The sequence below is a fragment of the Lactuca serriola genome, chromosome 3, assembly GCF_051521515.1.
Source record: "Lactuca serriola cultivar US96UC23 chromosome 3, Lser_US96UC23_V15, whole genome shotgun sequence".
Classification (NCBI taxonomy): Eukaryota; Viridiplantae; Streptophyta; class Magnoliopsida; order Asterales; family Asteraceae; genus Lactuca; species Lactuca serriola.
In genome coordinates, this window is record NC_136410.1 from 244660019 (window position 1) to 244669200 (window position 9182).

Below are 9182 nucleotides of genomic sequence, written 5' to 3' on the forward strand. Positions count from 1 at the left end.
TGATGAAAACCAACCGTTTCACAGTGAATGAAATGTTGATGTTGGGAATATGTGAAGTTCTTGAGTTCGTACTTTGTTACATACTACTATTGGTTTGTTGTGGTCGGAACTATTGGCTCTGTCGTGTAATCCGACTCAGGGAAAATAATTGTTCATATTCACAACCGTGTTGATTCCTCAAAGGAAAAAAAGCCAAATCTTAGTATACACTTTCAATTGTGTTGGAGGGGTGGTAGCCAATGTAAAGTTATTTAGGGTTTAGTAACTTAGATAAGAGAGATAGAGAGATTGTAACTGGTTTAGTTTAAGTCTATCATTTTTGTTTCACGGAGCTTTATACAATCGAGGTAACGTGTGCATGTTATTTAACGTGGAAAAGGATGATTGCACTTTAGCATTAAAGTATTGTAAATTATTAATTTTTTGATAATAAATAAATAAATATTAGAACTAAAAGAAATAAAACAAAAGATTAATAAAATGTAATATAATCATTTTAATTCGGTTAGGAAACGCAACAAAAATATATAATAAGAACGGTGAAAATTAAAAACAAAAGTGAGGAATCAAACACCAATCTATCCAAATCACGGGACCATGTAATTTACCCTTATTCTAAAAGAATGTTTTTTACTCCTTTGTTTCTACATCTCGTAAAACCAACCCGGTTAGTTTCCATCGCTCCACAGGGGATTCGACCCTGCTTTCTCGACCCCTGAAAACCTCGCCGGTGATCAATCTCATCTTCCTGTCGATTCCTATGTTCCTATTCAGTCTTCACACACGAAACCCAAACCCAAGCGATCATCGTTACCCTCTCTCTCTCTCTCTCTCTCTCTCTCTCTCTCTCTCTCGGATTGGTTATTCGATTTGTGGATTCTTATTCGGTCTTCATTTGGCGTTCAGTTTTCTGGCTTTTGAACTGAGTTAAGGTCGTGACCGGTTTCTTTATTCTGCTTTTGTAGGTTTCATTGCCGGTTTTGGATTTCACATTTGTTTGCTGGAAAATGGTAGGGTGGCAGGATTTACTCAGCCGGATTTGCTATTCAAGGTAAAAAAATTCCTATCGGTTAAAAGTTAGTGTTGCTATTTTTCGCAATTTTGTATTGGAAGAAATAATTCCGAATATATTCATTTTATATGGAAACTTTAGTAAATCCCTTTTAATATCTAAACCTAATATTCGAAAAGTTAAGAACAAGTGGTCCTTTACGTGTCCTGCATATAGTTGAATTTTCTATAGAAAAAAAGATCAATAAAAATGATTCTTTCCGTGTTGCAAATCCAATCTCTACTATAAACAACAATAAGATCAGTAGTTCTGTGCATCCATTTCATCCCCATCTCTACTATATTCTCTGCACTTATCATAAGCAATGGCTGAAATCGTTCTTTCTGCCTTCTTAACGGTGTTGTTTGAAAAGCTGGCATCAGAAACCCTGAAGAAGCTTGCTCGCTCCAAGGGAATCGATTCCCAGCTCAAGAAATTGAAGAGGTCATTAATTCAGATCAAAGCTCTTCTTAATGATGCTTCTAAGAAGGAAATAAGTGATGAAGCTGTTAAAGAATGGCTAAATGGTCTCCAACATTTGGCTTATGATATAGACGACCTACTGGACGATCTAGCAACAGAAGCCATGCGCCGAGAGTTCAGCACCAGCAAGGTAAGAAAGCTAATCCCAATACGCTGCACAAATTTCTTACTACGTACTAGGATACATGGGAAGTTAGATTATATTACAACCCAATTAGAAGGATTAGTAGAGGAAAAAAATAGTCTCGGTTTAAGTGTGATAGGAGAAAGCCCAAAACATGTGAATAGAAGATTAGAGACCTCTTTGATAGACGCATCTAGCATTGTTGGGCGTGAAGGTGATAAGGATGCGTTGCTCCACCAACTATTGGGTGATGAACCATGTGATAAGAACTTCAGCATCGTCCCAATAGTTGGTATGGGTGGCATAGGTAAAACCACTCTAGCTAGACTTCTGTATGACGAAATGCAAGGGAATGATCACTTTGAACTCAAAGCATGGGTTTGTGTTTCAGATGAGTTTGATATTTTTAGTATAAGCAGAACTATATTCCAGTCAATAGACGGTGGAAACCGAGAATTTAAGGATTTAAATCTGCTTCAAGTTGCTTTAAAAGAGAAGATCTCAAGGAAACGATTTCTTCTCGTTCTTGATGATGTTTGGAGTGAAAGCTATGCCGATTGGGAAATTCTAGAACGCCCATTTCTTGCAGGGGCACCTGGAAGTAAGATTATCATGACAACCCGGAAGCTGTCGTTGCTAACCCAACTGGGTTACAATCAACCTTACCATGTTTCGGTTTTGTCACATGACAATGCTCTATCGTTATTTTGTCAACATGCCTTAGGTAAAAGTAACTTTGAGTCACATCTGACACTAAAACCATATGGTGATGGTATTATTGAAAAATGTGGCGGTTTACCATTAGCTTTGATTGCACTTGGGAGGTTGTTAAGGACAAAAACAGACAAAGAAGAATGGAAGGAGGTGTTGAATAGTGAGATATGGGGGTTAGAAAAGGTAGATGAAATTGCACCGGCTCTTAGACTAAGCTATAATGATCTCTCTGGCTCTTTGAAGCGGTTGTTTGCATACTGCTCCTTGTTCCCAAAAGACCATGTGTTTGATAAGGAGGAGTTGATTCTGTTGTGGATGGCAGAAGGGTTTTTGCGCCAATCAAGCACAAGCAAGTCAGTGGAACGCTTGGGTCGTGAAGGTTTTGACGAGTTGTTGTCGAGGTCATTTTTTCAACATGCCCCAGAAGACAAATCGTTGTTTGTGATGCATGACTTGATGAATGACTTGGCCACATCTGTTGCTGGAGATTTTTTTTCAAGGTTTGACATTGAGATGAAGAAGGAACTTCATCAGGAGGCTTTGGAAAAGCACCGCCATATGTCATTTGTTTGTGAGAATTATATGGTTCAGAAAAGGTTCGAGGCACTCAAAGGAGCTAAAAGTTTGAGAACATTCTTAGCACTGTCTTTTGGGGTGATAGAAAACTGGACAACATTTTACTTATCAAACAAGGTCCTGGATGACTTACTGCAAGAGTTTCCATTGTTAAGGGTCCTCAGTTTGCGTTATCTTAGCATAAGCGAGGTGCCTGAATCGATTGGCAGTTTGAAGCACTTGCGGTATCTTAATTTATCTCGAACTCAAATCACACATTTACCGGATAGTGTCTGCAACCTTTATAATTTACAGATGTTAATTGTTTCTGGCTGTAAGAGTTTGGAAAAGTTGCGCGGGAACTTCTCAAAGCTTAAAAATTTGCGGCATTTTGACATGAGAGATACTCCAGAGTTGAAGAAGATGCCGTTAGGGGTTCTTGAGTTGAAAAGCCTACAAACTCTTTATGGGATCGTTATTGAAGGAGACGATGGGTTTTCAATCAGCGATCTTAAAGATTCAAAGGATCTCCAAGGGAGAATTTCCATTAAGGGGCTGGAAAAAGTGAGAGGCTCAATGCATGCACAGAAAGCGAACTTATCTGAAAAGAGGCTAAGTGAGTTACAGTTGGAATGGAGTGATGTATTTGATGGTTCTAGAAAAGAAACACTTGAAAAGGAGGTGCTTAATGCACTAAAGCCTTGTAGTGATAATCTAAAAAGCCTCGAAATTGTGTCATATGGAGGTATAGAGTTTCCAATTTGGGTTGGGGGTCCCTCTTTTGGTCGGTTGACTTGTGTCTCAATAATTGGTTGTAAAAAGTGTACATCTCTACCTCCACTTGGGCATTTACCATTACTTAAGGAGTTGTATATTGCTGGGATGGATGATGTACAAGCTGTGGGTCCGGAGTTGCTTGGGACTGGTTTTGCATTCCCGTCACTTGAAAATCTAACTTTTCGAGATATGGTTGGGTGGGAGGCATGGTCAACCAGTGGTGGGGTTGTCGATACAACGTTTCCATGCCTTCAAAAGCTTTGTATTGAAAGTTGCCCTAATTTGGTTAGAGTCTCAGTTGAATCACTGCCTTCATTGAGGGTTCTGAAAATAGTTGGTTGTGGTCATGAGGTGTTAAGAAGTTTGGTTTGTGTAGCTTTATCGATCACGATTTTGAATATAACTTCTATTAAAGGACTTAATGATCAGGTGTGGGGAGGTGTTATAGAGTATCTTGGGGCAGTTGAAGAAGTATGTATTACAAGTTGCAATGAAATAAGATACTTGTGGGAATCAGAAGCAAAAGTAAGTAAGTATCTTGTGAATCTAAGGAAGTTGGATGTATGGAATTGTTCAAATTTGGTGAGTTTAGGAGAGAAAGAGGAGGAGGATAATTGTGGGAGCAACCTAACATCTCTGACAAGCTTGTCTGTAATGGATTGTGATAGCTTGGAGCATTGCAGCTGTCCAAAAAGCCTCAAGTCACTTACCATCGAGAATTGTAATAAATTATTGGAAAAGGAGTTGGTAGGAGGACGAGAGGAGCCTCTGATCAACTCAAACATACTCATGCTTGAATCTGTATTCATAACTGATTGGCCAAATCTAAAATCAATCACTGAATTGAGTTCCTTCAATCATCTCACCGAACTCGAAATAAGCAATTGTCCAAATTTGGAGTCATTTCCTGACCATGAGTTGCCAAAACTCAATGTGTTAATAAGTCTGGCAATAGTATATTGTGAGAGTATGGATGCTTCCTTTTCTGGTGGGCTTTGGCCTCCAAAATTGTGTGGACTTACTATAGGGAAGTTGAAGAAGCCCATTTCAAAGTGGGGCCCACAGGCTTTTCCAGCCTCACTTGACGACCTGACTTTAATAGGTGGACAATCGGAAGATGTGAGTAATATCAGTCAGTTGTCCCATCTTCTTCCTTCATCTCTTACTGAGCTTCGCGTAATCGAATTTGAGAAAGTGGAATCAGTTTCAAAGGGACTCCAACACCTCAACTCCCTCCAGCATCTCTCAATTATTGAATGCCCTAAGGTAATAGATCTACCAGAAATGTTGCTGCCTTCACTTTTGAGTTTGGAAATAAGGGGATGCCCAAATCTGAAAGAAATGAGTAGTAAAAGAGGCTCCTACTGGCCCCGCGTCTCACGTATTCCCTGCATTGACATATCCTGAGGAGTTAAAAACTTAATCTGAAGGTATGCTTCTCCCTCCACCTTTGATATGTTATAAATATAATAATTGATTTCGTTTTCTTTCAATCAACAGAATGCAAATCTTTTATCAATATAAGCATGTATATAATAAAACATATTTTTTGCAACCCAATATATGGTTGCTAACATGGATATGCAATTGCTTCTTTTTTTGTTTTCTAGTTCTTCGATATGATTGAAGTTGTGTACATGGAAAGCCCACCATGAATTCCAAAATAAGTCAAAATGGTTAACAAATGTAAATACTTCATTTTTTAAGTAAAACAGCTGATTCGAAATTCTAAAATAAAATTTGAACTACGATTCATCATAGAGTTTGTATTATTCATTGAAGTTGTTTGATTTAGATTTTGTAATCTTTGTACCAATAATTAAATAAAAATGTACAAATGATGAATCGCTTTACACATGAGTTTTTTTTTTTTTTTAACTAATGTATTTCCTGATAGCTACCGATTCCTTATCCATTTAAAAATGTTATTTTTATGTTTTTTATTCAATGATCCATATAAACTAGGAGTAATACTAACTAAGCCCATTACCATCTATTGATTTTGATTTATTCTGCAGTCTCTGTGTTTGAGATTTTGACCGGAAACAGAACAAAAACATGCATGGGAGACCATCTGCTCTTTCACGATGTTGAAGTCACAACGATTTGTACTCTTTGCGATGTAATTTTGACTTTTATCGGAAGTTGTATGACTTTAGCAACTCGTCTTGCTACTTTTGAGAAATTGAACTCACTTTCATTGGGACTCCAACACCTCACCTCCCTGCAACATTTTACCATTGACAACTGCCCAAAACTGTTGCTTCCTTTGTTTTTGAGTTTGAGAATGTATAGATACCAAAACCCAACATAAAGTATGTTTATCAACTAGTATTTGAGCCCGTGCTTTGCTGCGGGTTCTTACGTGTGTTTTTCGTGTGTATATCATTGTTTCCAAAAATAGTAAAAGTTTAAAAGAAATGAGCATTTTGATTTATCAAAAGTTCAGAAGAGTTTAGAGATTATTTTTGAAAGTTCAGAAGAGTTTAGAGATTATTTTTGTATGATGGATGTTTTTGAATAATTCACAAAAATGTAGGGACCATGAATATAGAAAGAAGTAGTACATTTTACATTTTAAGTAGTGATTTTGTGAGTAGTTTTTTGCCTCTGCATGTTGCTACAGGTCCAATCTTTTTTTTAATTGAATTTAATAATTTTATTGATAAAAGGCTAAAAGCTGCAAATGGCAAATAAAAATAAAAAAGATATCTATTGTAAAGGTGTAAGAACAGTATATATATATATATATATATATATATATATATATATATATATATATATATATATATATATATATATATATATATATATATATATATATATATATATATATATATACTGTTCTTACACCTTTACAATAGATATCTTTTTTATTTTTATTTGCCATTTGCAGCTTTTAGCCTTTTATCAATAAAATTATTAAATTCAATTAAAAAAAAGATATATATATATATATATATATATATATATATATATATATATATATATATATATATATATATATATATATATATAGGGAAAGGATCAAATGAGAACACCTAAAAGGTTGAGAACGCGAGAACTAAAAGGTTGAGAACGCGAGAACAGTTCTGGACCAATCAATATATAAGGGCATATAAGTAATTGTATATTTTAACTAAATTAAAATAAAATAAAATCAATCAAATTTCCTTAAATTTAGGATCAGTTACCAAAAAAGGAGATATTTGATTTTTTATTTTTCTTATTAATGAAATATAAAAAACATTTTTATCAAAAAAAAAATTAAAACTAAAAAAATTTAACTTTTTCTCTTAAATTTTTTTTTCTCATATTTCACTTTTTTTTTTAAATTAATAGAAATCCAACCCCAGATCAATACATTTGTATTCATAAACGATTTTTTTAAAAAAAAAAAACTAATAGTACTGTCATCACAAATGAATGCATATCAATTTACAAGTAATCCACTGCCTTTCTTTTAATTAACTAAATATAAAAGGGGTGTAAAAATTATCATTTCTTCATAAAAGAGTACCTTTAATCATAAATAAATACACTTATTTATACATGATCACATTGCTATTTACAAATGAATACATTGTTATTAACAAATGAATACCCTGGTATTCACAAATGAATAAAACAATACCTCTAATCATAAATAAAATACACTCATTCACACAAGATTACACTGCTATTTACAAATGAATACATTGTTATTAGCAAATGAATACCCTGCTATTCATAAATGAATACCCCTCTCACGCATATCATCAAACAGCTTATGTGCACAACCTTTTACCTTGAATCTAATTACAACATTGTGTGGCTATCTCTTCCATCAATTGTAAGGGCTGTCACTTGAGCCTTCAAAGACCCACTTCAGCCTATCGAGTTCGGCCAAATCAAACAAGAACAAAAAAGAATAGCCTATTGAGTTCTGCCAAATCAAACAAGAACAAAAAAAAAAAAGGAGCCCTTACCTATTTTTGAATCGTTGCTGCCCTTCTCAATCACCAAACAACCCAATATCGGGGCTTTTGTCACTGGAGGCGGAAACCAATTGTAACAACGCAAATTTTCAAACAAAATTTTCATTTTAAAAATAAAGTACTTTCATTCAAAACAAGGCGTAAATAATTTAAGTGTCATGTCAAATACAAATTGTCTAAATCCCAAGATCATAAAAGCATCCTTCAGTGTGTACAGATCACGCCGGCGCCTTCCCACGGTCCTCGCTAGTACCTGAAACACATACATGACAACTGTAAGCATAAATGCTTAGTGAGTTCCCCAATATACAACTTACGCACATACGCCTTTCCAGGCCCTGACCTTCTGGTCCCTGTGTCTCAGGGGACTTCCGTCCCTGCTGGGTAAACCTTCCGGTCCTACCCACACCGACCTTCCGATCCATCACACAACATATTGCCTTCCGGCCCATAACCTATTGCCTTCCGGCCCATAATATAATCGCCTTCCGGCCCATGACATACATAGCACATATAACAAATAACTTACCACATATAGCATACATATCACATATCATATCTGACCTTCCGGTCACACAGTCAACCCTTCCGGGCTCAGTATAGTGGGAAGACTCACCTCGTAAATGTCGAAAGCTAACAAATCCCGAAGTCACTCGTACTCGATCCGCCGAGCTACAACCTCCCTATAACATCATATATCTCTTATTAACACTTTTATCTTCTAAGTTTAACTGCCCCTAAGAAGTCACACATAGGTCAACTCTGGTCAACGGTCAACGGTCAACTTGACCGGACTCGGCGAGTGCCATGGCGACTCGGCGAGTCTAGACGTCCTCCAATCCTCTAAGATTCCCCTTCTACTCGTCGAGTATCCTCCTTGACCCGACGAGTTACACCTGGAAGAATCGCGGGGCCACCCCGACTCAACTCGCCGAGTCTGAAGAACAACTCGACGAGTTCCAGTTAATCTTCAAGCTACTCGCTGAGTCTGTTCATCGGACTCGGCGAGTCCATGCCATGCAACCGCTCAAACTGCTTTCTAAGGTCAGGACTGCTCCGACCATTCATAGGTCTGGCCTTCCTAGACTGATCCATCACGTAAGGTCCTCATTTCGGTGCTCATGATACACCCCAAGACTTATAATTTACATAATGACCTAAGGCATAAGGATTCCAATCCAAAACCTTCATCAATTCCCGAAATGCATAGGCATGGGACATTCTGGACCTCCAAAGGTCCCAATACAGGGTTACAATCGTTTGGGGGACTAGGGTAACATTCAATCTAGCCACAAAAGGGTTCCATAAACCCTAATTCCATAAACACATCAACATAGCAGAGTATACTCGAATTCTTACCTGGATGATGTAGTCTCTGTGTCCCCAATCCTCAGAACGTGACTCCCTTGCTGTTCCTTTAGCCAAGCCCTTCTCTTCCTTGCACAACAACTCCTTCAAAATCACCAATGGCCTTTAACCTTGCTCCAGATGCACACAATCG

General features: G+C 36.9%; 1 protein-coding gene across 1 annotated transcript; it reads left to right on the forward strand.

Moving 5' to 3' along the window:
- Nucleotides 1–605: 605 nt before the first annotated feature.
- LOC145093819 (putative disease resistance RPP13-like protein 1) lies at nucleotides 606–6147 on the forward strand. Its single transcript, XM_079032074.1, has 4 exons — nucleotides 606–809; nucleotides 966–1051; nucleotides 1425–5134; nucleotides 5723–6147. Exons 1-3 carry the CDS (start codon nucleotides 761–763, stop codon nucleotides 5109–5111), a joined length of 3822 nt encoding a protein of 1273 aa, XP_078888200.1. The 5' UTR covers nucleotides 606–760; the 3' UTR covers nucleotides 5112–5134; nucleotides 5723–6147.
- The last annotated feature ends 3035 nt before the right edge of the window (nucleotides 6148–9182 follow it).

Bases quoted from the DNA above. Each gene is read 5' to 3' on its own strand.
- LOC145093819 (XM_079032074.1), top strand. From the start codon at position 761: ATGTTCCTATTCAGTCTTCACACACGAAACCCAAACCCAAGCGATCAT. The intron at 810-965 runs GTTACCCTCTCT...CTGCTTTTGTAG, and splicing joins CCCAAACCCAAGCGATCATC to GTTTCATTGCCGGTTTTGGA. The intron at 1,052-1,424 runs GTAAAAAAATTC...TTGTTTGAAAAG, and splicing joins AGCCGGATTTGCTATTCAAG to CTGGCATCAGAAACCCTGAA.